The 27,793-nt window shown below is 51.7% G+C and overlaps 1 protein-coding gene across 11 annotated transcripts in view; it reads right to left on the bottom strand.

The window, feature by feature from the left end:
* Positions 1 to 27,793, bottom strand: part of RAPGEF1 (Rap guanine nucleotide exchange factor 1) — a 134,271-nt gene that overhangs the window by 62,739 nt on the left and 43,739 nt on the right. For 7 of the 11 annotated variants that reach the window (XM_065928199.1, XM_065928201.1, XM_065928207.1 and 4 more), the window contains exons 2-3: positions 3,026 to 3,165; positions 2,347 to 2,460 (exon numbers count right to left, since the gene is read on the bottom strand). In XM_065928199.1, the coding sequence (XP_065784271.1) occupies positions 2,347 to 2,460; positions 3,026 to 3,165 (254 nt within the window). The remainder of the gene's footprint in view (positions 1 to 2,346; positions 2,461 to 3,025; positions 3,166 to 27,793) is intronic. The other 4 variants (XM_065928204.1, XM_065928208.1, XM_065928203.1 and 1 more) reach the window with 1 other exon arrangement.

Here is a 27,793-nt window from a genome sequence, read left to right as displayed (position 1 = left end):
AGAAACCACCTAAGGCCAGCGGTGCTGGGGCAGGTCGCGATCCAAAGGCACCACTGGGCTTCAGGCTCCTCGTGTGCAAAACGGGAATACTAACGCCTGCTCTGGGTGGGCTAAGGAGGTTTGTGAGGGTGCTGGGGCAAAATATCTGTGGAAGCATTTCATAAAATTAAGGGAATGGCAGATTCTGATTAAGCAACCTTGGCCCAGAGCCCACACTTTCTGTATACCAGAAACAGTGAAAGCTTGTGTGCACAGTCAAGGTAAGAAGGAAGACAGCGTGTGATGTCACCCAGGACAGGCCCGGCAAAGGGAGACCCGAGGTAAGCTGTGGGTGAATCCGAATCTATTCCTGTCTACCTAAGCTGCAGCTTCCCAGGTAACATCCTGAGAACAATGAGACTATACAGAGAAACACTAAGCTGTAAGAGAGTTAGTAAGTAACAGTTAAGGATGACAGCAGAAGACAGGCTACGGTAAGGTATCTCCAACAGTCAGCTATGCTCACACCCTGGCAGGCAGACCCCCAACTCTTCCAGTCCTGACTGTGGGCCTCCGTGTGGGTTTGGACTCACTCTGGATCATGCAGGTGACAGGGCACGGTAACGCCACCCTTCTTAAAGGGTGATGACCAGGAACCAGGGTGATGTTGTTCCTTGGGCGAGGATCTATACAGCTCCTTCCTAGAGAACAGTTTCTCAGCCACGGCATGGGCATTTTAGGGCAGACGATTCTTGTGGGGGGTGGGGGAGGTGCTGTCCTGTGCGTCCTACAACACCTACCAGCACCCCTGGCCTCTACCCACTGGCCTCCGGCCGCACCTGTGGCAGTCTCCGGGTTGTGACAACCAGAAATGTCTCCAGACACTGCCAGCTATGCCCTGGAGTCTGCAGGAACCCCCATTAAGGAAAGGGTACCTGAACGTTAAGTTTCCTCTATCATTTCTCTTGGAATAAGGAGGAAAAGGGGGGCGGGAAACGCCAAGAAGTGAGCGGCTGGAAGAGTTTCCTATCAGAGTTCACTAGCAAAACACGGTGCTCAATGCGTCATTTTACTCTAGGCTGCCTGGACAGTGTCAGATGACAACTGACACTCCTCTTGGTGTTCTATGTAAAACCCAGCTCCAAGGGATTGCTAAACAGATTGTAATTAAAAAAAAAAAAGAAAGAAAGAAAATAATTGTGGTACAGACCAAATCTTGCACTTTATTCCTCCCTTCAGTCTGGAATTCAGATCAGTCTGGTAAACAACGTACATGTCATTCTTGCTCTATAGCCTCTTTTTGTTAACAGATGGGGCAGGAAAAATGATTCAGTGAAAAGACTCTGGACCGAAAACCTTTATTTCCCTACTTTTAACTAGTATTTTAAGATATTCTGCTGGTCAACACAAAAACAAGAGGAAGTACACTGCAAAATTCAACAACCATGTGTTTATGTATCAGGGCAGTGTTTGCTAGTGGCGCTAAATCGACAGCTGAGCTGTGACAACAGTTCTACACTGTGGACAGTTACTAAAGGATTGAGAATCTACTTCTCTGACAGGCTTGTCTTTATTTTACCTCGCTGAGTTTAATTTTGTTTTTATGTTCAGTTATGTGTGGGGGCTAGCATTAGGTTTGTGAGGTATTAAAAGGTAAACTGAGTTTCATAAAGAGTAAATGTAGCATCGTCAGAATTTCGACTTGAGGTCTGGTGGCCTGGGTTTCAATCTCTGGGTCACCGCTCTTTGTATGGCTTTTCCCAAGTGTTTAGTAGCTCCACAGCCCTAGTTTCCTTGTCTGCAAGATTTAAGTTTCCACCTCCCAGGGTTATAATGAGAATTAAGTAAGGGAATGAGTGAAAAGTACTGAGCATGGGGCTAAGAAAACGCTTGGTAAATGTTAGCAGTACAAAAGGAGTCCCTGGCTATGAGACACTGGTTCTGTGCTATCTCATCACACTTAGGAGTCTCGCGAGACATTTAAAGAGAACTTACACTTTACATGCCCTTCCTCAACTGTCCAGAGCATCTTAACAGCTCAAGGAAAGAACTGGTCTTAAGAGATGAGACTCACCCGTTCCCCCCGAACCCGTTGGACCCAAGCAGCACACCCAAACCAATCCCCGAATCCCCAAGTTTTGACCGTGGAGCAGTGGGCTTGCTCCAAAGACCACAGAGGCCTGGATAAACTCTGACTTTTATCCATGGCTCCTTGGACTGCTTCCTGAACAATTAAGCCCACAGTTGCCACCCAACTGAACACAGTGATATTGCAACAGAAATTTTTTTTTCCATCCCCAAAACCATGGGCCAGGATTCTGCAGTAGAAGGCAAGGCAAACCCAATTGTTCTTAGCATCACACTAACCTTCTGCCTTTGAGACCTGGAAGCCACAGCACTGGTGGACATAAACTCTACTGCCTGCTGCTCCAGATCCAAGGGGATAGGGTAGCCCTCTGGTAGAAATCTGTCTGTTGCCTCCTGGAAGAGAGGAAACCTGGATTCCTACAGAGCTTGAAATGGCCGTTTTAAGCTGAAGGAAAGGGGTTGATGAAAATCAACAGCTGTTGCAACACGTCTGGCTTGACTGGCCCTGCTGAGGTTCCTGGTGTTTGAGGGCATCTTCAGCTGGGTTTCAAGGGTTTAGCAAGTTTCAGAGCGTGGGCCCTGGAACCAAATGATGGATGTTCCGGACATCACAAATCTACATGTGTGTGCCGGGGGCAAGAGGGACCTCTCTAGGGGCATGGAGGCCGCGGCCTGGGTGTGAACTCGATGCGCTGAGCTGTATGAATGTCCAGAGGAGGACATCTGGGAAAGAACCGTTCTAGCCAACCACGCTGGACTCTGACTAACGGGAGAAACACTCACCGTCCTAAAGGTTCCTATTTCACAAGGACACGGAAGCCCCACCTGGAACCGTGGAGCGCTATAGGAAAGGTGCTCTGTACTGAAAGCTCAGTCCCCAGGGCATGAACTTAGAAACAGCACAAACATATTGCTCCAAGCAGGTGACGGCCAGGAGAAACACCTGGAGTCAGCTTACTTTGTTCATGGGCTTCTCTGGAATCTTCACAGACACCTCGGCTGGTTTTCCCTTCTTTGATGGCGTTCTCTTGATTTTGGGCGAGTGGAATTTGTCCTTCAGCTTCATGGTGAAGGAGGAGAGATGAGAACGCTGAGAGTCTGAAAGCAGAGGAGGTACTGAATGTTAGAGGCAGAGTGGGAAGAAGCCGTGGTTCACTCACCTTCTGTGGAAATGAGTGTCGTCCTCGGGCAAATCTTTCCCTTTCACTGTTTGAGGTTACAAAGAAAAGGAAACATGGATCCATTCAAACTCTTCTGCTTACACCTTTCAATTTTTGCAATTTCCTTCTAAGTTAGGGTGAAAGTAGTCAAAATGGGTGTGGAAAACGAATAAGCAAATACTTCCATGCATCCCTATAGAGTTCACCTGATGATCCAACCAACGTCCAAGGGAACTGGCTAAGATGAAAGGACACTGCGGTGGAACCGCAGAAGGGCTGGACATGAGAACTGGGAATGAAGGCCCTTTTGAGTGGACCTTCTCATTGTTTGGTAGGGGAACTGCAACAAGTGACATGCGTCAGGCCTCAGAGCTGGCAGTGGAGACTGAAGTAGAACTAAGGTGTTCAAAACCCTCAGGGACACAGTGAAAGACAACATGGTTTCTCAACAAAATCAGGAACAAGACGAGGGTGTCCATTTTGATCCCTGTTACTCAATTTTGTACTCCAACACAAGCCATCCAGATTGGAAAGGGAGATATAAAACTAATCTGTTTGTAGATGACATAATTTTGTATATGAAAAATCTAAAGCAATCCACTAAGGAACTAGTACTAACAAACAAATTTAGTAGGCTCACAGGATACAAGATGATATACATCATAAACGAGGTCACAAACAAGAATCACTTCTATTTCTACACAATAGCAAGAAACATTCAAAATGAATGTAAGAAGCTTCCATTCACAATCATCAAAACAAATAAAACACAGGCCAAAAACTACGTTTAAGTGATGTACTGATATGCTACACCATGGATGAATCTCAAAAACATGATGCTAAGTGAAAGAAGCTAGTCACAAAGACCACATATTGTATAATTCTGTTTATCTGCAACGTCCAGAACTGGCAAATCTCTAGAGACAGAAAGTATTAGTAGATGAGAGGTTGCCTAAGACTAAAGGGGGTGGAGAGGGATGGAGAGCGGCTGCTGGGGACTAAGAGGTTTCTGCTGGTGGGGGAGAAGTGTTCTAAAATTAGAATCTGGTGATCATTACACAACCCAGTAAAAAAAAACTTTGAATTCTACACTTTAAAGGAGTTGTGTAGTTATGTATGTGAATTCTATCTCAATGAAACTGCTGGAAAAAAAAAACAAAACAACCCAATGAGCAGCCTTCCTTCATTTACCACAGCACTTTCCAGGGTTTGAAACCATCTTAATAAATTAGTTATGTGTTTATCTCCTAACAAGAACACACTCGCTGAAGACTGTACCTGCCCTGCTCAAGCCTGCGTCTCCAGTGCTAACACCATATGTGGCCCAGAGAAGATGCTCGGGAAAACATTAATTCAACAAATGAACAAATCAACCAAAGAAAAAATACCCCATGAAAAGTATTGCTTCTTTGGGTAATGTCAGAACTTCACAGAAAATGCTTGAAAATAGTTGACAGTGAGAACATGATTCTATGCAAGGGAAAAAGAAGTATGTGTATTTTAAAAATAAAAAAATACACTCCCTTTCAATTTTTTCAGCAATTTAGTACTAAAAAACAAAAAACAAACAAACAAAAAAATCCTTCCAAATAAATGACATAGCACCTCTATTACAGGCGTGTCACTGTGTCTACTAGTGCTGCCCGTGGCTTATCAGGGACCAAGGCTCAATCCTCTCGTCAGAGACCTTCAGGCTGCAGGCAGGACCAGACACACGATCCGCCCTTTGCTATTCTCTAGGAGCCTCCTGCACCCTGGACCAGAGAGAGAAGCCAGGCCTGACCTTCGTTCACAAGGGCAGTAAAATCAAACCCAGCCTTGCAGCTGTCTGTCCGCCAGCCAGAGCTGCGAGAAGCTCTTCTTAGAGCCCAGCGCGGACACAAATCCAGAGGGCTGGCGCGCCTCTCTCCTCAGCTGGAGCCACTCAACGCAGAGCTCTGGGGCTCCTGGTACCAGCCCTCTCGGGCGGCGCCAGCCCTGGGATTCACAGCAGGCCAGCAGATGGTGTGATTGCTCCAGCTCCCCTTCTCTTCCCCACCCAAGCAGGGGGGCCCACATACAGTTTATACTTGCTTCTTTACAACAACTTTGGTAATTCACAGGGTAGTTAAAAGGGTGGGCAGTTGTAGTCAGACTGTTTGCAGTCAACAGATTTCAGCAGCACCTCTTAAGTCTCAGTTTTGTCTGATAACATTGTTCTACCTGAGACGTCTGATGTGATGTATATTAAATGAGACACTGGCTGTAGTAATGCGGGAAGGCGCTCGTCCACGTGCAGGGCACGTGGCACCTGCTCAGTGCTGGGAGCTAACCTAACTGTGTGGTGTGGACTGGCTGCAGGTCGGACCGGGACACTCTGCAGCACTGAGCGCGTGACTCAGGATCCCGGGGAACGGCGGGCCTCACACATGCACCCTCTTCTCCCTTTAGTACTGAGCGGAAGTCTCAACCCGGCTGGAGCCCGCTGGTCTCTGCCCCTCCTTCAGGCTGCTCTGCTTGCTGCCCCCACCTGCTCCTTAGAACGCTGGCCTCAGCATCCCCAAGGTCACAGCACATCCCTCTCCAGACAGGTTCCCAAGTCAGATGCTAGGGTGTGACTTCTACCCTGGTGAGTTAAGACCGAAAGCAGAGCAAGAGAAGCAGACGCAAATGGGGAAGTATAGGCAGGATGCATGGTTTCTTTGGTGGTCAAAGATTTTCAGAGACACAGACTGGGCAAACCAGCTTCTGCCTCCTCCAGTCTGCTACCCTGCATAGCTATTACACATGGGTAGACGTGGGGCTGAGGGATGGCCTGTTTCACTCTGTGCCATCAGGGCCAAGGCAGAACCAGGGTAGGCAAACAGGGTGTGGAGGCCCCCCAGCCCCCGATTATGATCGAGGGCCCAGGTAAGGCCACCTTCACTGGAGAGCAGCCAGAGCCGCCCAGGAAGTACAGGGCAACAGGCTCTGGGCTGTCCCGGGGCAGCTGGGGATCCACATCGGCACATAAAGAAAGTGCGCATCTACCAATAAACCTCTCTCCTTGGAGTACTGAACAGACGCAGCCAGCCAGCTTAGCGCAAGACGCAATACATCAAGTGGGGAGAGCAGCTTCCTTGTCATGACAACCGGCCTTCTCAAGTTTGGAAATCAAGGGCAGCGCAAACTAGGACAGGCTTCGACCTGGAGGCTGCCTGTCGTCTCTTCCGCGAAGCAACAACGTAGCAACACAGCCTTCAGCACGGCCTCAGGAGACCAGGAAGGCCGCTCCAGATGCGCAGCTGAGAGCAGGCGAAGCGCCACGACAACCAGGGGCGGCAGAGTCGGGGCACACAGCGGGGCGGCCATGCTGGGGTGGCCCTGCCAACACACCACCCACAGACATGTGTGTGCACTCACGCACCCGCACACGCACTTCGGACCCCTTCTCACGGCCCTTGTGTGTGTCACTCAACTCCGGTGGGGGGCAGTGCCAAAGAGATGGCCACACGACGGCAGAGTTTCAGTAACTTTACCAACCACTCCAACTTTTCACTTGGGAAGTTACACTTCAGATTTTCTAAACGTGTGTGCTTAGAGATTTTCTAGCACTGAAATTAAAACAAAATTTTCAAAGATTGCATACATGAGTCTATACAACTTACAGAGAATGAATGAAATCTATGCATCCAGTGACCTCACCCACCAAACGGAACTTCGAGCAATGACGGACATGTTCCATGTCCACACCGTCCAACACGACAGCCACTTGAGGTTACCAAGCACTTGGAATGTGCCTCGTGTGACCAAGAAACTGAGTTTTTATTGGAATGTAGAGAAACAGCCACGAGAGGCTGGCGGCCACCCCACTGGACAGCTCAAGAAGCAGAACCCTGGCAACCCCCCCACCGCCCCCACAGGCCCCGTCATGATGGTGTCTTCCCGCCCGACGGGGGGAGCTGTGGTGTGGAGTTCTGTGCTCGTCACTCCTTCCTTTTTACGCTAGTTTAGATCTGTGAGTGGAGTTTACTGAGTAGGTCTGTGGCGCTAACTTGCATGACATTATACTGTAAACGCTCCTGCTCCTGCTTTTCCCCTCAATGGCAGGTCTGACATTTAACCAGGCGACGTGCACAGAGAGCTTTCGTTCTCAGTCCTGTGCAGTTCCACGTCTTCTGTAACGCCGGCTTCGTTTACCCACTCTCCTGTCAGTGAACGCTGGGTCATTTCTGGCGTGTCTGCTTCTATAAACAGCACTGCTCTGACCTTTCTTGCGCATGCCTCGTGGAACACACGCGAGAGCCTCCGTGACAAGAGCCGCTGGACCAGACTGCACGCCACACCCACCCGAGGGCCGCTGCCCAGGCACCTCCGGAGGGTCTGGGCCTCTGTGCGGCCCCGCGAGCACGGCCGAGCCCCCCACGCAGGGCCACACCCACCAGGACCTGGGCTGGCCAGACCTGCACGCCTGTGACAGGGCCACGCCTGACCGAAGAAACAAAAGCCCTCCTGCACGTGGAGGCGCCTGCTGGTGTGTCTTACTGTGCTCTGTCAAATTGGCTGGAACAACCTCAAAGGTCACGGCCAGAACTTAAGAAAACAAACCCTCAACCACTGCTCGTGTATGCGTGTGCTCAGTCGTGTCCGACTCTTGCTACCCTATGGACTGCAGCCCGCCAGGCTCCTCTCCATGGGATTTTCCCGGCAAGAACACTGGAGGGGGCTGCCATTCCCTCCTTCAGGGGATCTTCCTGACCCAGGGATCAAACTGCATCTCTTGCATTGCAGGCACTGAGCCACTGGGGAAGCCCAACCACTGCTCGGTATGGCATTTACACCAAGGAGGGTCAGGAACTCCCAATGACCAACCTGCGAGTCATTTCTTCCAGAGGAAGAATGGTTACATGACCTCACAGTCAATTTCCGCAGAGACGGCGTGATGTGACCGAGAGCAGCGCTGTCCTGAGGGGCTGCCACGAGCTGCAGGCGGGCTGCGAGCCAGACGCCCACCTCCATCCAGAGGGAGGCAGAGAAGCTGAAGGAGGGCACGCAGCCTGTTCAGAGAATCACATCCCAACCCAAACGCACACCAGAGCCAAACCAGCTTCTTCCAAGCAGTCTGCCAGGCGTCACTGTATCATCCTTGAACTTTCAATGTGCCCCTCGGCCATGCTGAACGGCCGTCTCTGCTTGTTGCTGACAAATGCACTTGCCCAGTGGCCTTTCAGACGTCATCTGTAGCAGCAGCTGGGATCCCAACTTAGCAGCGTCCCTGTCAGGGCTTAAGTCTGCCTTGGATGGGGCAGTCTACATAGCAACCACAGAGGACCACACAAGGTCTAACCTGCACCACGCGGGGTCCACCCAGGACCACAAAGTCAGGGTTAGCATGGATGACACTTTGAGGCAGCTGCAAGGTCATACAGCCAACCCTGAGAGACACGGCGGCGGCTCCCCCTTGCACAATGGCGCAGGGCGCAGAGCTGGGCAGCAGGGAGCACCCGTGCGCGTCCCACACACGAGCTCGGGCACCCACACCCCCGGTTCCCAGATGGGTTGAAAGGACAATCAGAGGGCAGAAGTACACGAGGACATTAGGGCATTAGGAAGAGGACCATTTTAAACGTGAGGATTTCCCATTTTTCAGAGGTCTGTCTGCTTATCTAGAATCGTACAGACTGACTGCAGAGGCAAGGACGCACGTGAAAGTGAGCGGGTCAGGGGCACGGCCGGTAGGACGGGGCTCTGGAGTCAGGCAGCTGGGGCTTTAACTCACACTCAGCCTCTCTGCGCTGAGGGCTCCTCCCCTACAGAGCCGGCACCACCGCAGGACCCACCTGCCCGGGGTGCTGTGCGGGTTAAGCATGATCCTCGTGTCAAGCGTTTAGCAGAGGACCTGGTACACAGCAGACGCTCAATCCACAGCACTCGCTGCTGTTACGTGATAACACCGCCAACGTCTGCCAGCATGCAGTAAGCAAAGGCTAAAAATAATCCCAGCCTAGCAGGGTGCAAAGTAACCTGATGTTTTATTTCTTCCAACAGTTTCATAGTAAAAGATCCTCTCTCTTACGTAACATAGGATTATTCACGTTCAGACACAGGGAAAATAATTTCTGGAGTGTCGCAATACCATAGGCTCTTATGAGAATCGGTTCATATGACCCCCTGGTTTAGGAAGTCAACGGATAGCTATGATGTTGCTGGGGGTACTAATGGAAGTAGCAAGCATCTCCTTTTTCCTTTTTTCAGAGACAAAACTAAAACAACCTCATTATAAAAATCCGAGCACTGCAAAAATATATAACACAGAAGGTGAAAATCCCTCATAACTCCCCATCTCTGTCATACAGAGCTGAAGTATTTTTGTGACTGGCTTTTTTAGCTGGGTGATACGCTGTGGGCAGGTTTCCACGTGAGCACAGTAAAAGCGTGAATAATGTCCTGCTGGAAGGCAAACCACAACACGGTCAGTCTCCTGACTGAAGGTTCCCAACTCCTGCTCTTCCAACGACAGCACAGGAATAAACACTCTCCCGCTCAGCCGGCTGAGCACCTGCCTGAGACCGGCCCCTAGAGAAGGCGCTGCCAGGCCAAGGGGCGCAAGCGCTGGACACCTGCCAAGACACCGCCCAGCTGCCCGGAGCTGGGCGCAGGCCCGCGGGGGCCAAGCCGCGGAGCGAGGCCAGGGGTGCAGGCAGGAGGCCGGGCCTGGGGGCCACCCCTGCAGGCTTCACTGCAGACCCGACAGAGCTACCGGTTTTCTTTACTTGTGTAACCATCAGGATTAAAAACAGATTTGGAAATGAACAGATACTTCACAAGAGATGAAATCCAAATGACCAACAAACAGATGATAAGGTGCTCAGTCCCACTGGTTATCAGGAAACAATAAATTAAAAGCATATAGCAATGCGACGACATACACACCAGGATGGGTACAAAGAAAAAGGCACAAACACTCTGCACTGGCGAGGGTGAAGAGCACGGGGCTCAGCCTCCCTCCACGGCTGCAGGGACGAGGCGGGACGAGGCGGGCGGGCACCCGGCGCGCGCTTCCCTGAGGCCGAAGGCTAAGTCCTCCTCGCTTTGGAGCCTGGCACTCAGCCCCAAGACTGGCACACAGGGAAAGTGAATAAACGACTGTTAGTGAACACAAAGACAGAAGAAGCAAGGACTGAGCTCTGCAACAGCTAATAACTACTGCATTCAACCAACACCAGACAGTAGTATCTGATTAGTGATGTCAATGGGATGGTTTATTCCGATTTTTAATGTAATTGAGGAACACCAGCACACGAGTCAGACACAACTGACTCGTGTCAGGTGAGTCAGAGACAACCAAGAACTTTCTCTGCGGTGCTGGTTTGGCTTGGGTCACCCAGGTTGAGAGAATGCTGTTCAAGCTACTTCCAGAGAAAATATGAGAGAAAAACCAGACATTTTGCTCTCCAACACAAGAGCCACATGTGGTTTCAAATTAAATTATCCACAATGTTATAATTTCAATATACAACTAAATAAAAATTATTGGGCGAGACACTCTACTCTTCTCTTTCTTTCATACTGAGTTTTCAGAACGTGGTCTCTGGCTGGACCAGACAGTTTTCCAGCACCCTCTGCAGCTCGAGGCCCTGGGAGTAGCTGGCCCTCTCCGTCTCTGCGAGGAAGGCTGGTCCACTGGCCTGACAGGAGGCACCTTGGGCAGACTGGATTCAAGGGCTTCCGAAACGTGCCCTGAGGTGGACCTGCTGGACTGACTGTGGGGGGACCTCTCGCCCCCAGCCTGGGTGTTCCAGACTCTGAGGCCCTCTGCCCACATGGCGGGGCTGCAGATCTCACTGGAGCCCCCACCTGGCACAGGGCCAGAGAGCCTGTGGAAACCCGCTGTGCAGGATGAGAGGAGCGGGGCAGAGGAGGGAGACTTTCAACAGAAGACATTTCTGACCATCGCAGCTTCCCAACAACGCAGGCTGATTATCTTCGGCGGCAGGGAGCAAGGACAGACATACACGGTGGCAGTCACATCATGTCCTCTGCTTTGCAATGTGGGCAAAGGAGCGACACGGACCACCACATGGCCAAGGGCAGCACTGTGAGCTTACTCCCACACCACCTGCAGCTCTGACATAAGTGAAACCCCCTCAATGTGTGCAGTGTGAGTAAGCAGCCCACTGGGGCCTCACTGTTCTCATCTGTAAGATGAGAATAACGGTCCTTGTCTCACCTCTTAGGGCTGTTATGAGGATGTGATAAATACTCCACGTAAGGTCACTTAGCATAGTACTGACACCTAATAAACATCAGATAAATGTCATCTGCTGTTACCCTAATGTTCTGAGATAAATGCCACCACTCTGAATGGGCAATTACTATTTTTTAAACACAGCAGATTTTTCAAAATTAATAAATGCCCCTACAGCCGGGGGATGTGCAACTGCCCCAACCAGGGATCGAACCCATTCCCCCTGTGTTGGAAGTGTGGTCTTAACCACTGGCCCATCAGAGAAGTCTGTTTTAACACAGCAGAATTTTTAAATGGAGGAGATAACTCACTGAGCCGGGGCTCTTATGATTTGAGTATTTTTCCACATGTGTGTTTCACTTTAATTTTAAAAAGCTGTATTCAAAAAAAAAAAAAAGTAGAGCAGAGATGAGAAGAGGAACTGGATTCTTGGTGACATCATCTGAGCTGTTAGTTTTATTTGTCTGAGGCTCAACTTCCAGCAACTTGGGGGGCAGAAAAAAGAGGCGAATTCAGTAACTAAGGGTCCTTCAGGATTTAAACAGAAGCCACAGCCTCCACCAGGTAAACCCGTGCATGTGAACATAGCCTGGGGAGGACATTCGGGGTTGGGGGGCCGCCTGCCAGGGACCTATCAGAGAGGGCGCTGAACAGTTTCCCCCACACCTACTCCTATTATAAAAAAAAACCAGTCAAATAACGGACGAACCCCATGAGATGAAAAGGGACCCTCTGGGATTTAGAGCAGCTTCCCTCCCCGGAGCCCAACATCAGCAGCTCGTGCATTAAACACCCCACTGGAAGCCGGGTGATCATCACCTTAACTCTGGAAGGGACAGGTTCTCAGCACCATTTGGCAGATGCGGTGCCCCCTACCCCCAGAATATGCACGTACACATCACAGACAAGGCAACTGCAACCCGTCACCAAGTACCAAGGAAGGATTTCTTTTCTATGACTGACTATTTATTTGGAATTGACTCCGATATTCTTAAAGCCACAGACTCCAGAGACTTCCAGAGACGTAAATGAGTCACTTCTCCAGAGTGTATTCCTTCCAGAGAAGACAGAAGGGAGAGAGAGGGAGAGCAAACATGCCACCACGCCAGGCCAAGAGCAAGCCGGCCAAAGCCCATCACGCCGTCGGGATCCCGGCTGCACCCGGATGTGGGTCCACCCTCACCTTTGTCCTTTAGGTGGAGTTGTTTGGAGCAGCCTCTGCCCCTCAGAGGAACTTGCAAGTTAGGACTGGTGCCAGCGCAGAACTAAACAACGCTCCTCCAGGGCCGCAGAGGCTACCGTGCGGCTCTGTGTGGCCTACCCAGCAGCCTGAGCAGGGGTCAGCAGTGGGGGGACAGGAGCACCCACAGGCGGCCAGCGCCGCCCCCCCACCGCCCCGGCTGCTCCAGGCCCTGCTCAGGGACCCCCAGGAACACACGATTTGTCAGGCTGCCCTCTGGGCTTCCAGAGGAAACACATTTTCACTTGTCAGTCAGCACATGTTCCTTTTTTTTTTTTTTTAACTTCGCAGACAACAAGAGAAGGAGCTGGGAGTCACAAGCGCCCGCGGTTTGGGACGTTGCCGGAGTCGCTTGCTGGCAAAGACGGAAGAAAGCAAAGGGACAGGGTCCCCTGAAATGCCGCCTTCCGTTCCCATCACCGCAGAGAGACAGGGTGCATCAGAGGGTGCGGGGCGGGCACACAGGCCTCCTCCTTCAGCCACTCACCTGCTCGTTCCACACATACCTACACGCTGAGGAGCAGGACCCCCTCCTCCCCTCCAGAGAGCCCCCAGCCTCGTGGGGGAGAGCCAGCAGAGTCCTCAGTGCGGTCAGCGAGGGGCCCTGGCATGGAGACGCAACCGGTACAGGCAGGGCCCTTCGAGCCGCTCAGAGCCTGCTCGGGAGGAGGGCAGCTCCCGCTGCCAGCAGGAGCACCTTGGTACCCGGGGTCCCTGCATAACAACCCAGCAGGCTTCTCAGGGCAGGAGAAAGGGCCCCTACAGGTTTCGGACACTTCACAAGGGAATGGAGGGAAGACATCAGAGAAGGCAAACGGGGCTGATTTGGAAAAGGCCTCAGAGACCTCTGAAGGACGCCCACGTCTCCGAAGGCGCACTTCTGGCTTCCTGGGCGCGGACAGAAGAGAAGGTCATCACTCTCGCCCCCGGGGCAGCGCCTTTTCTCTGGAACAAAAGGGCCCCAGGGACTCACCGGCCACAGGGACGAGCACCCCGTGACAGACCTGCCCCCTGCTCCCGCCCCTCAGGCTGCGTCCAGGGCTCTGTTCCCACAAAAGGTCGATCACGTCCGTTCATACACACAGGGGAAAAAGCCAGAGCCTACTCTGCTCCACATGCTCAGAATCAAGCTCAGAGCAACCCCAGCCTCTCGGGGATGGGGACCAAGGTGGCCCCTGCTGCCCCGCCTCAGAGGCCCCGCTCCCCACCCGCTGAGGGATGGGCTCTCGGCTTCCAGGAAGTGTGGGCGCCAGAAAGGATCCAAGTACTGACAGAGACCGCCGAGGCCTGGGAACTGCTCTCCCTCAGCCTAGGGTCGAGGCCTTGCGAACAAAGGCAGTCCAGGGTCCCTCCTCAGCAGCGGCTGGAAAAGTATTAACTGCTTCCGGTCATTTCTCTTCCTCAGGGGACGACTTCAGCACAGCAGGTAAACATGCAAAGAAGCCTAGAATGGAAGACAGGTCCAGTGCTTGGGACACCCCCCTACTCTCTGCTTCTGAGCCACTTCAGCTGCAGATAGTCTAACCGCCCACTGGAGGCTCCGAGCGGCCTTGACAATCTGAAGTCAGGCTGGTCTAGTCAAAGCCAGAATTTCATCAACTCAGAGCCTGAAAACCAACCCAATCCGTGTCCAGTCAAATGTACGGGTGCCTGTGTACAAGGGACTGTAAACACCAGGGGAGGCTGACAACAGCAGCCGCTGGGACCACTTCCTGTACCCGAGTGTGCGCATGACCGAGGTGCTCCACGGATCTCAGCTAATCGACACAAGGACCCTCCCGGGTGGGAGACGGAGGCTGAGGATCAAGGGACAGACTCGATGTGATCCTAGTGCAGCTTCACGGTCTCCAAACCCAGAGAGAGAGAGAAGTAAGAACCCTCAAGACAGCCCGGAGGAAGCAGAGCCTGGTTCAGAGGAAGGAGGGCGCGTGTGCCCCACGGGGAACAAGCGGGTGCCCACAGGTGCAGGACCCCGGGCTCGCCGCCACGCACCACTCTCCACCACACCCTCCCCACCCCCGTCCCCCACCCGGCTTCCGACTCATGGCACGTCTCAGCGTGGGCTCCTCTTCCTCTTTTTTAAGCCAGAGCCTAGCAAATATGCTGTTTATTAGATGTGTTCACAGCTTTGATCACCAGGGAAGCAAGTCACCACAAGTGCAGAAGAAAAGACTTTCAGGCCAGCCAGTTCTGCTTGTAAAAGTGATTCACACCCTCTGGAAGAGACTCACTCGGAGCATAGAATCAAAGGGCTCCTGGTCGTGCCAGCTCTTGGGCTAAAATGCCCTCCGTGAGGTGGTCTCGGGCACGGTCTCTTAGTCCAAGTCATACACTAACTCTTTCCTCTTGGGAGGTGGGATTATGGGTGGAAGTGAGACACTGTTTTTAACCACGAGCTACTGAAGAACTCATACTTCAGTGATTGCTGGAGTTGCCAATACCTGGCTAGAAAGTGTTGCAAGGGGATTTTCTGACGTCAAGAAGGCGTCCCAGTTCTCACGGAGTTATACCTTTACGGTCTGTGATAAATAACAGATGGCCTCACAATATGTACTTTTAAAGAGCTCTTCAGTGGCGCCGGCCCCTTTCCTGGATCTTGGACGCAGCCAAACGACATTCCTCTCTCTCCAAATTCTCTCTCTTACTCAGAACTCTACCAAACCTACCCCACCCTAGTGAGTGCCTTAAGGAAAAATCCAGTTGTCTCATTCTAGAATCCTCAGGGCAGGAGAACACTGTGCATTTTTTGAGAAGGGATCTCATTTTCCCCTCTTCTCCCTCAGCAGCCATATCCTTGAAGTCTCCTAGAACTGAAGCTCTTTTGAAAGGACCCAATCTTGCATAGGAGGCAGCTTCCTGCTGATTGTCTGCAGGCCTCTATCTTGGCAGCCTGGGAGGAAGAGCACACACAGGCCATATGGGGAGAAGAAGGCAGAGACCTGTGGTCTCAAAGTCAGCTGCTTGCAAGCAGAACTCACTTTTCCGTCGAAACCAGGCTGAACACCAAGTCCAGGCCCTGGCCCTGCGCACAGCGCGCTTCTCCCACCAGCCAGATGCTGGGCATTGGGTCCCACAGCGGGTCTGTGGTTTAACAGGAATGGAGGCCCTGCCCTCAAGTAGTTTACAAGCGAACAAGGAAGTAAAGCCATACATCCAGGGCTCCAACACACAGCAGAGCGAGACAACTGCTGAAGAAACAAAGGTTTACTTCCTAAGAGACCCATGAAGCTCTTAGGAAGGAAGCCCTAGGGCTGTAAGCCTAGAAGACACTGCAGACTTCAGCTGTGAAAAGTGCAAAGGGACGAGGGCTGATTTGGGTGAGAGATGAACTGAGTAAGCCCTGGGCACATGGGGTGGGGGGGCAGAAACGTGGCCGACCCCTCCTGCGGATGATTACTCAGATCACAACCCACTGGGAGGTCCCCAAGCCAATTTCCTGGATGAAAAGCATAAAGTGTGATAGAAACCATCACAGGGCACGGCAGCCAGCAACGCTGAGCACTTCTTGAGACTTATTTCGGTGACGACCAACTTGAGATGCCGAAGATCCCACTCCCTGGGGAGCACGGGTGGGAAAACCCTCTAACTAGGACAAAGAGGAGCTACGGCTCGGGGTCCTGCATGGGCCATCAAGATCACAAAGCTAGTCTTGACCAGAAGTGGCCAGGAGCCTGGCTGAGCCCCGACCTGGGTCTAGAACTAAGAATCAGGCACAGGGGCAGCGCCAACAGGTGTGCCGCTTCTGAGGCGGAGGGAGTCAGCAGCGCCCACGGCTTTTCTGACCACATAGCACGGTAAGAAACGTTTTATTTTGTGATCAAGTACACAAAGTATATTAAACAAAACCTGAACGTGTTCAATTCTTTTTCACTTTCAATCCCCCGAGGTGATTCTCAGCCTCCCCTGAGGGTGAGGAACTGGGGGGAGGACAGTGGGGCAGATGACGGCACCGCCCTGACCTGGAGCTGCTCAGAAGGTGGGCTCTGCACCCAGCCCTGACCCCGTGAGGCAGGCTCTCTGGGGAAGGGACCCAGGGACTAGGGCTCAGCCAGTCCTCTAGGTAACTCTGCAGCATGTTCGAAGCACGGTGTTTGAGGATGAAGGTCTGGGGGAAAGCAGTAAAACTGTTAGAAAACTCCAACTGTGTGGACCAAAGAGTGGGAGGGGTGGACGCAAGCCCAGCAGGGACAAGTGCACACAGGCAGTGACAAGCAGGTGGACCCTTGACTCTGACAGAAGGGGAGGGTCTCTTCTCGGATATGCCTCAGGACAAGCCCCTCCGGATGGGGAGAAAGATTCATAAATGCTCTATCACCGTTAGCACAGCCGCGAGGCCTGGGGGAGGGGGCGGACCACCAGCCTCAGCTGACGAATCCCAACCAGCTCCCCCAAGCAAGAAACTCGGGCTGAGCCAGGTCTCCTTGGCTACACGCGACTCAGACCACGAGTAAGACAGTGAATAAAGCAGGGCCAACCACGTGCAGAGTTCTTGGGACAACGTATTTCACCCAGAACTGGTGGACCAAAGTGATGCACCATTGCTCTTCCTTCTGTTAACAATGCCGTGCTTCCTTACAGGGGGCATCTACTTTGGCTGATGTCACTCTGTCCTCAAGTAAACTGCTCTATGACAGTGATTCTCAAGAGGGCAGAGAGGTGGGCCGACGACAGGGTACTGGCCTAAAAAGGTATAAACGAGACACCTATACACGTCCACATTTGCAGTCAGAAGCAAGCTGAAAGGAGAGAGGCCGAGGTGTCTGAGTGACAGTCAGCGTGGGGGTGACAGGCCCCCACGCTGCTTGGCCCTTGAGGCCAGAGGTCAGGTCCTCACTCCACACTGCCCCCAGCCCGTGAATGCATTGTTTCTTTCATGGAAACTGAAGAATCTTTAGTCTCTTTACAGTGCAGGCACACTCTAAGGCAAAAGCCACATATTACATTTAAGATGGGAAACCTGCTATTTCCCAGAGAGCAAGGAAAGGAGTGTGCCCAGGACCAACCTCCTCAAACACGGGTCCTCTCGATGTGACAGCGAGCAGGGTGCTCCCGTCACCCAGTCTCTGGGTCTACAAAAACCCGCACCATGGAGTGAAGGGGGTGGAAGGAAGTCTGCTGGTGTTCAACCAAAGCTTCTGAGAGCCACCAAGTGACCGCAGAGAAGCACACGTCACTTCACCTCTTGCAGGACGTGTGGGTCCATCATTCACCCATCATGACTGAAACCTAAAAGACAGCTTTTGTTCTGCAACTGGGGTCTGACAGCCACGACATCCTCAGAACTAAGCACCGTAGTAAAAATACAAAGCTTCCAAAAAGTTTGTGGATATGTTTGCAAACTGTGCAAAAATCAGTGGACTGAATCTGTAAATGGGTCTACATGCTGCAAAGTTTGGCACATTTTTAAGGCCACCTTTTCAAATGTTTTTGGTTCCAACTTTCTCTACAAACTGAAATACCACCACAGAGAAGGGATCAAAATAGATTTAGTTTCTTTGCAATAACAGTATTTTTGTATTCTTTGTGTAAAGGCTGAGAATAGTGTTTTTAAATTTCTCATCAAAACAAAAATACTAGCGTGGAACTGTGTGTCCTGAAGCTCGGCTGAAGGCCGAGCAGTACGGGGCTTACACGTTATCGCCAACGTTCATTTCTGAGGCGGTGAGCCAAAACCAACCACGGAGAGGCCAGTTCTGGAACGCTGAAGCAGGCAGCCTCCTGCATCCACTCTCATGGCACACTGCTCAGCTTTAAAACTGATCTCCTACTTAGAGAAGTCCGCCTCCTAGAGCCCAGCTCACACCTCTGTGCAGTGCAGCTGGCCCTGGGCCAGCTCCCCACAGCCCGAGAGGCCGCCCTCTGGGCCTTTGCCCAGGGATGAAGACTCTGGAGCTCCACACGTGGGTCAGGAAACACTTCTCTCCTGCGTCATGTCCCCCTTCTAGGGCCCGAGCCACGCGTGGCCCGTGGCACTAACGTGGCTCTGCTGGCTCGGGCATGGCCGGAGCTTGGGGAGGTGTGAACTGATAGCAGTCGTCCGGTGAGGGTCAACATCCCCCGACACGGCCCCTCCTGCTCCCGCCGTAAGGTCCCAACCCAAAGAATGCTCCTGCGAAGTGAAGTCCAGCCTGAGCTGGCTGCCGGCAGAACCCCGGCCCACCCCCTGGCTCCTCCTCAGAGGGAGAGGAGCCCCGTGGAGACGACGACCGCGCGAGGGGAACACGGCGCAGAGAGCTTTTCAAACCCCTGACTCCTCGGGGCACCAGGGCCGCAGGGGAACGGGAAGTTCGAGACACCGCTACAAGGGTGGCAAGTGCTACGAAAACCGGGCCCCAGCCCCGAGCCACTGAGGGGAGGGCGGTGAACGACGGCCCCTCGGCCTGGGTCTCCCAGACGTGGACTGAGGCCGGGTTCAGGGGGGCGGTTTCTGTGGGAGGTTCAGGGGACGCGGGGGGACGACGGGGAAGCAGAGGGCGCCACAGAAAGTGCGCATCAAAGCCCTCTGTCACGGTGGGCAGCGACGCTCAGCGGGCACCAACTCCAGCAAACTCCCGGGAGGTGGTGGAGGACAGAGGAGCGTGGCGTGCCGCAGTCCGTGGGGTGGCAAAGCGTCAGACACGACTTAGTGACCGAACAACAGTCACAACCACGTCCAATCCTGCAAGGAACCCGGTTTACACCGAAGCCTGAAAGATTCAATGCGGTTGCCAGATTTTCCTTTTCTTTCTGGGGAGAAGTGCTCCTGGCAGAGGGCAGGGCATGTTTAGAAGGCCGGGGTCGGCAGGATCAAGGTAAATCAGGAGACCTGACAGAAGGTCAACACAAAGAGGTGGGTCCTGCCGGATCAGGGAGCCCAAAGGCCCCGAGGCTGCTGGGAAATGCGTTTCCCAGAGGTGACTCAGCAGAGGGCCCTGCGCGCGCTTTCTTCACTGGCTACAGAAGCTAAACATGGTCCCCAACAGGGTGAGACGCCAGCCACCCTGAGGCCACCTTCCTTTCCACGAAGAGATTCATTACCAAGGGACTGGCGGTCTTGCTGTCTAGACAAAGTGAATTCCCCCAACCCTGTCTTAAATTGCCACCTGACAAAATCCAAGCCCGCAGCACGGCCGACCTGTCCTCAGGCCGGCGGAGAGCACAGGAAGCGGGAGTAAACAGGAACTGGAGGCAGCTGTGAACCCAGCCTGTTTCACACCACACTCGCTGAAAATAGCCCACAGTTCATGAGCACTCACTGTGCCAGAAATTAATGTGAAAACCACTATAGATGAAGAAACTAAGGTTCAGAGAAAATAACTAGGCCCAGAGTCACTCAGCGACTGGGGAAGAGGCCTGAACGCAGACTCTTGTTCACTTTGCGGCCAGCTGACTCAACCACGACACCAAAGTGTCCTCCTTAAGCATTATCAGTGACTGAGTCTTTCTGAGTGGGAAGCTACTAGGAAGGAGGTGGCAGGGTGATGGAAAATGAAAAAGTGTGCATAGGAAACACCTACCATAACCTCTTTCTGCCCAAACTGAACAGCTTCTGCTGCAAGCCTGGCTGCAGACATCCTTACCTATCCTGGCCGGAAGAGGCAGAGAAGGGCTGTGCGTCAGAGAGCCCTGGAGCTTCCAGGTCCATCCAGAGTGCTCCTCCAGAAAAGGGAGCCTTCCCACAGTTGACAGTTCCGTAAGCCAGCACAGCCACTGTGGAAAACAGTCTGGAGGGTCCTCAAAAAAACTGAAAAAGAGTTGCTGTATGGTCCAAGAGTCTCACTCCTGGATATACATCTGAACAAAACTATCTGAAAAGGTACATGCACTCCTATGCTCACAGCAACAATATTTAATATCCTATTAAATACTGTACACAGCTTATCTATAGTGGCTAAGGCACGGAAACAACCTAGATGTCCATCGAGAGATGGACGGATAAGGAAGATGTGGTACATACACAATGGACTATTACTCAGCCATAAAAAGAATAAAATAATGCCATTTGCAGCAACAAAGATGGTTCTAGAGATTATCACACTGAATCCAGAAAGAGAAAGACAAATACCGTATTTGTCTACATATTTGTGCAATCTAAAATATGACACCAATGAACTTACCTATGAAACAGAAACAGACTCCCAGATGTAAAGAAGAGAAAGAGACTTGTGGTTGCCAAGGAGGAGGGTGTGGGGGAGGGATGGACTGAGAGTTTGAAATTAACAGACGCAAACTATCATATATAGGATGGATAAACAACAAGGTCCTACAGTACAGCACAGAGAATTATACTCAACATTCTGTGATAAACCATAATAGCAGAGAACATGAAAAAGAATGTATAAAAAAGATATATGTATAACTGAATCACTTCAGCAGAAATCAACATAACACTGTAAATCAACTATACTTCAATAATTTACATTTTTTGTAAATTATAATTTAAAATTTACAAAATTATTCTTAAAATAATTCAAACTTTTGTAATTTAATAAATTACAAAAAAAGTGCACCACCCTTCCGACTTCAGTACCAACCACACAGCATGGAAATCACCTGTGTGGGCGGCCAACTTTCCTGGGAGGCAGTGTCCCATCCACAGCTGAGCAGGCACCAGGGCTGTGCCAACATCTCTTGGACCCTCAAGGGACATCAGGGACACAGCCGGCAATGATGCGAGGCCTCTCCTCAGCTCCCAAACAAACCGCCCCCTTGATGGGCAGCAGACACCGTCACAAACGGGCACTTGCCACAGGCACTTTTGCGAGAGCAACTAACAAGTATCTGGAACAACACCTCTTGGCCTCTGGTTCTGCCCAGAGTCGTCTTTCTTCCTTGGAAAGAAACTGGGGAATGTGGTCACCAGAGAGCAGTCTGCCGATTTAGAGACATCAGAGTACATTTCTCTTTCCTGGAAGTCAGAAAGTGGGAGGAAAGGTTTGGCTTTTAATGCCAGTTCTGCCACTAATTAGTTTTGTCAGTGAGGTAAGGTGCAGCTTCTTCAAATCTCTTTTGTCTCATCTGGAAAACAAGGGCAATCCGCCTAGATGACGGTTCTCAAAAGCATGGCCCTGCCCCACCAGGCGCAGCAGCCCCGCCCAGGATCTCCCGGTCCCCCAGGCCGTGCCCACTGAACGGGGGCTCTGGGGGTGGGGCCCACAATGTGATTTAACCGCCTTCCAAGGGATCCTGGTGCACACCAAAGTCTGAGAACCACAGGCCCAGCTGATTCCCCTTCTTTCTTCATTGCTTCATAAGACCACTCTTCTTTACCTTTTCCCCACCTGCCATGCTACTGACCTCATGGATCCAAAAACCACTCACGAAGCATCTCCTGTGTGCTAGGCGCTGCCTGGGGAACAAGGCCACGTGCACTCCGGGGCCGGCAGGCCGGTGAGCAGGCTCTACGACGTGCACGATGGATACGCACAGGGTTTCTTCCCAGTACTTTGCTGGATCAGCAGCACAACCCTATTTTCCAGCAACTTTCCTCTTTAACCACAATATTCCTCCAAAACTTACTACACTAAAAAATAAAGTGCCGTGCATGCAAGCAGAGATGCAAGGTGCCAGCAAATAAAATGTTACTGTATGGCTACTGATGAAAGAACTGGATTATGTAATGTCCAATTTCAAAATAAGCACAAGAAATCCACTGGAAAATTGCTTGAAGGAAATATAGAAAAGAGTAACAGAGATAACATTTCTTCCCTCCTAAAACTATTTTAGTGACTCACAGTGTTTGAAAGTCGTTATTTTATTTTAGGCACAAATAAACACCAAGTGACATTTTTAGCAGTCCATTTTGCTTCAGGAGGTATACGCAGGAAATGCAAAAGCAAAAACAAAAGCTAAAATACTCTACCCTAACGGGAAAGACGAAACCCAACTACCATAACATTAAAAACAACTAAAATAAGCTTCCTCCCTTATGCCTGGCGAAAGTCGCTCAGTCGTGTCCGACTCTTTGTGACTCCATGGACTATATAGTCCATGGAATTCTCGAGGCCAGGATACTGGAGTGGGTAGCTGTTCCCTTCTCCAGGCGATCTTCCCAACCAAGGGATCAAATCCAGGCGTCCCACACTGCAGGCAGATTCTTTACCAGCTGAGACACAAGGGAAGCACTCCCTCACGTCTAACGGTCCTGGTAAAAGCACGTGCCAAGAGCTTTTTTCCCTTCCCGCTTGGTCCAAGGGATCGGGGAGGTGGAATGAAACCTGGTCAGAAGGCAGACAAACAGCCCAGATGCTGCAGAGCTTGTCTTCAACACTGCTGCACCAAGCCCACAGACGCGCTCCAGGTCAGAACGGAGGGCTCCTCAGTCAAAATTACATCTCAGGACTTGATCCCCGAGCAGAAGCAGAAACCAGAGATCTCAGGCAGGGTGTGCACGGGTCAACAAACTCTCCTCTCCATCAGTTAAAACCTGTTCCTAATAACTAACAACCACAGCGGCTTCTACTCAGAAGCAGGAACAAAGCAACTCTTCCCAGGCAGGTGTTTATTTAGGCAACACTAAACACGTAACTAATAAGACAGTTTAAAAGAGAACATACTCAAAAGCTTGGAACACAGTATTTTCTGTGACTGAGCCAAGATCATTTGGTTCTTAAATCTCCTAGTAGCAAAGGTAAAAAGGCAAAAAAGCTGGGTTTACGTTGGACCATCCAGAGACAGTCAACCAACTCAACAGACAAAGGGTTCTTTTCCTGGTACAACATTCTAGAAAGAATTTTAAAGGGGATACAAAGGAACACCGTGAATTGAGTCTTCAATCTTGGATTTACAAGATCTACAATGCTCTTCATACAACCACTTAATATCTGCTATCTATTAAAAAATCAATAACCCAATAACTTTTTATCAGTGAAGACACTTCTGAGGAATGTAAGCTACTAACATAGCCTGGTGTGTTGTTTCCAGGAGCTCGGGCTTAATATAGAAATAACCTTAAAAAACTTAATGGAAATGGGGTCTTTCCTCACCTATTTTTGGCAGAAATGAGACGGCAGTCCGAGGCCTACACTCAGCGCGGTCCCAGTCCTGATGACTAAAGCCTGCCCCAGGACTCTCAGCACTACCGGGGCGAGCTGAGACTTTGGGTGAAAAGAAACCCAATCAGATGGTGCACCTGCAGGCCGGCCCCCACGGAGGCTGGGGAGGAGAACCGGCCACCCACTTCCTCCTCCGAGAAGCTCTCTTCAAAGCGCCCCACATTGAGGCAGGTGGCCAAGATGACACGGAGGCTGGAGGTTTGGCTTTACCATTCTCCCCCATTTTCGGCAGGTGAAATGGATAAGGCCTAGAAGTGGAGGAGCAGGGCAAAGAGGGCAACAGGCAAAAGACAGATCCAGACGTCGGGAGTCCTTCAGGTGGGGGAACGGCACTGATAGAAAGGGGTGGACACGAATGGGGCCCAAGTGTGGGGAGTGGGGACCCCACTGCGGCTCAAGGGAGAAGTCAGGCCCAAACCTCACCACTGGACAAGAAGCGGGCACGCAGGCAGCGGTAGGAAGGATGGATTGTGATGCCCTGGAAGCTGAGGTGGACTCCAGGAAGGACATGCAAGGGGACAGCCCGTGCGAAGTGCCCATCCCTTTCACTGTGACCACAGCAACCTCCTGAGCAGGATATCTCTTATTGGGGTCCTGCCAGAAATACCTTGTTAGACCGCAGAAATGACTGCGGGACCACTTCTGGATTTGCCGGTTGAGGCAAGAAGGGGACTGGAGACAAAGCTCACCGGGCTGAGCTCAGACGAGCCCTCAGGAGGTGAGCTGCTGCTGGGGTCGTGTGACCATGCCTGCGTTCCGGACCACCTGAGGAGCAGAGCAGCAGGAGGCGCCCTCGGGCTGGTGGGGGTAACCAGGCAGAGACAAGGCTGCGTCAAGCCTGGCTCCACCACTACGTAGCTCTGAAAACCTGGACGTTAGTTTAACATCCTTGCTAGAAAAGGGAGACAAGCAACAGCAGCCCCTGCAAAGGGTGACAGCTCTAAAGGGAAGAGCACGCGTTACGTACGAGGGAGTTAAACTTCCTTACCCAGGTAACCACAGCCCGAGAGGGTCTGCAGCTTCTAGCCTCTTTGGCTTGGGCAAAACAATAACAAACACCAAGTGACATTTTTAGCAGGCATTTTTCCTCAGGAGGTATTACACACAGGAAATGCAAAAGCAAAAATAAATAGTAAAATGCTGTATCCTAAGAGGGAAGGCCTTCTAGAGCTTCTCTGACTTCATGTTTAAAAAGCAGGGCAGAGGGGCTCCCCTGGTGACTCAGTGATTAAGAATCCGCCTGCCAACGCAGGGGACCCCAGTTTGATCCCCGAGCCAGGAGGGTGCCACGTGCCACGTGGGACCCGACCCCGTGCACAGCTACTGAGCCTGCGCTCCGGAGCCCGGAGCTGCAACGACTGGGCCCTTGAGCCCATGCTCCGCAAGGAGAGGAGCCACGGCGCCGCCGCGGAGAGCAGCCAAGCTCACCGTAACTAAGGCAAGCCTGCGCAGTGGCGAAGGCTCGGTGCAGCCATAAATAAAACTTCAAGCAAGCAAGCAAGCAGGCTGGGGGAAATACGACTCAAACACATCTATTCCCCTGACACGTATGCAAATGTTTCTGAAGCATCTGAGTGCCATGTTTCAGTGGGCTCCCTTAGATACTTCAGTGGGTAGTTCCTGAGAACAGGGGTATATTCCACATCACCACAGTGCAGGGACCAGCTTCGTACAATTAACACAGATACAAGACGGTTATCTAAGTCACCATTCCCAATTCTGTCAAGTGACCCAATAATTTAAGGACAACTTCTGAGGAGGAAAAAACCCACTGCAGATTCCCAGGATTCATCTGGATTTTTATAAGGCTAGGATGAACCAATAAAAAGTGGTGTAAACGCCTACGCTTTGTAGTATAATAGTTTTCTATCGCTGTGTAACCAAAAGCATGCACATATATTCCTGTGTCGTTTCTGTCGGTCAGGGTCCAGGCACAGCTCAGACGGGTCCTCTGCCAGCCGCAGTCGAGGTGTGGGCACTGATGTCTCACCTGGAGCCCTGACCAGGGAAGGATCTGTGTCCCGTCTCCCTCAGGCAGCAGGCAGAAGTCGTTTCCCTGCAGCCATGGACTAAGGGCCACAGCTTCTGGCTGAGTGCAGGCTGGAGGCCACCCTCAGCTCCTTGACACACACGGCCTCTGACTTCTCCAAAGCTCACAAGGGAAGATGTCTCTAGTTTGTCTTAGAATGACAGTCTCCTGTAACAGAACGGTGGTCGGGGAGGGACACCCCAGCACCTCTGCCACATTCTCTGGGTTAGAACTGAGCTGTAGGGCCGTTCACACTTAAGGATTAGACAAAAGCAGTGAACACCAGGTGACACTCATGAGGGCCACGTGAGGGACCGTCTGCCACGTGCGTGTAGCTCCTATACAATCATAGAATCAAATTTATAATTAAAAACATTTATGTTAGCAACACTGGTTTAACACCTGGGCAACGGTTTCTTAATAATGGTTTCTTAATGCATCACCAGCTACAAGAACACGGTATGGAAAGTCAGGGTAGTGTTCTGGGTTTAAGACGTTTAACCAGGTCAAAATGATGACACGTGCTTACCACTGTTCTCCACTGAAACCAAAATGACATAATTTTAGAGCTTCCCCGGGGGCTCAGTGGTAAAGAATCCATCTGCAATGCAGGAGACCCCAGTTCGTTTCTAGTTCCCTGACCAGGTATTGAACTGGGGGCCCCTGCACTGAGAGTGCAAAGTCAGCCACCGGACCACCAGGGAAGTCCCAAGAAGTTGTTAGTTTTGATATAAATAGAAAAGTGTCAGCCCTGATACTCCATCACAGGTCCCAACCACTGGCCCACAATACCCTTTCAGCTGCTTGTACAAGCGTTAGCCACCCACATGAGCACACTCAACACAGCAGTTCTCCCAAAAAATCACGTGAGGCCCTCGTGGAGGGAGGCTTCCTGGGACCTCCGAAAGGAAAATACTCTCAGTGGGAGCCCAAGTCGGAGAAGGCAGTGGGATCCCACTCCAGTACTCTTGCCTGGAAAATCCCATGGACAGAGGAGCCTGGTAGGCTGCAGAGTCCATGATGTCACTAAGAGTCGGACACGACTGAGCGACTTCACTTTCTCTTTTCACTTTCATGCACTGGAGAAGGAAATGGCAACCCACTCCAGTGTTCTTGCCTGGAGAATCCCAGGGATGGGGGAGCAGTCTATGGGGTCGCACAGAGTCAGACACGACAGACGCGATTTAGCAGCAGCAGCAGGAGCCAACTGCCCGTGGAAAGAAGTAAAAATGACCCACAGCCAGGTGTCTGCTCCCCTCTGAAGGTCAGGACATGTGCGGTTACATCCCGCGGCAGAGCTACCTTGAGGAGATGGTGCTGGCGACGCCGTGCCAGGCAAAAGGCAGGCCCTTCAAGATGGACTTGCAACACTGTCCCTCCAAGTCAGTCCCTTTGAAGGCTCCCAAATCCCGTAAGTCAAGAACTTTGGGGAGAACTGAGTCAATTATTCTGAGTTTGCAAACACCTGCAATCAGTGGTTTTGACTCCTATGGTAATAAAAATAGAGAAAGCCCCGAAAGGACCACAGTTCACTGTTTATATGTAAACCAAGTAAACAACAGTGGTTTTCCTCCTGTGCTCATTTCAATGAATGGCAACCACTCGTGAACATGAGCCAAAAACCTGGCTGTCCTTCAACTGCTTCCACCCTGCTATCCCCAGACCCCCGCCACCGCCAAGGCCTGCGTATTTCACTTCCCGAGCATCCAGGGTCTCTGTGCCGCTGCCACCACCCTGGTCCAGCAGCCACCGCCTGCGGGGACAACTGACTCAGCCTCCGAGTCCACTCCTGCCCTTTCCAGTACTTTCTCCCACCAAAGTCAGGGTCATCTTCAAGCACAAATCTGATCTCTCGTTATCTCTTTCACAGATACACACCACTTGACACAGCAAATGTCTTTTCAACTTGTCAGTGCTCTTCAACTCAAGGCTTTGGCTGCACAGGTACATGTGAGTGGCCCCCTCGCCACCCCCAGACCGTGGCCTCGGGGCCTTCTCATGGTGCTTCCTCATCTACAGGGTCGTGTCCCCACCCACCCCCACCCACAGGCCCTGCTT

Source organism: Muntiacus reevesi, chromosome 3, assembly GCF_963930625.1.
Source record: "Muntiacus reevesi chromosome 3, mMunRee1.1, whole genome shotgun sequence".
In the NCBI taxonomy this organism is placed as follows: Eukaryota; Metazoa; Chordata; class Mammalia; order Artiodactyla; family Cervidae; genus Muntiacus; species Muntiacus reevesi.
Note: the sequence above shows the minus strand (reverse complement) of the source record. Positions and strands in the feature narration are given on the sequence as shown.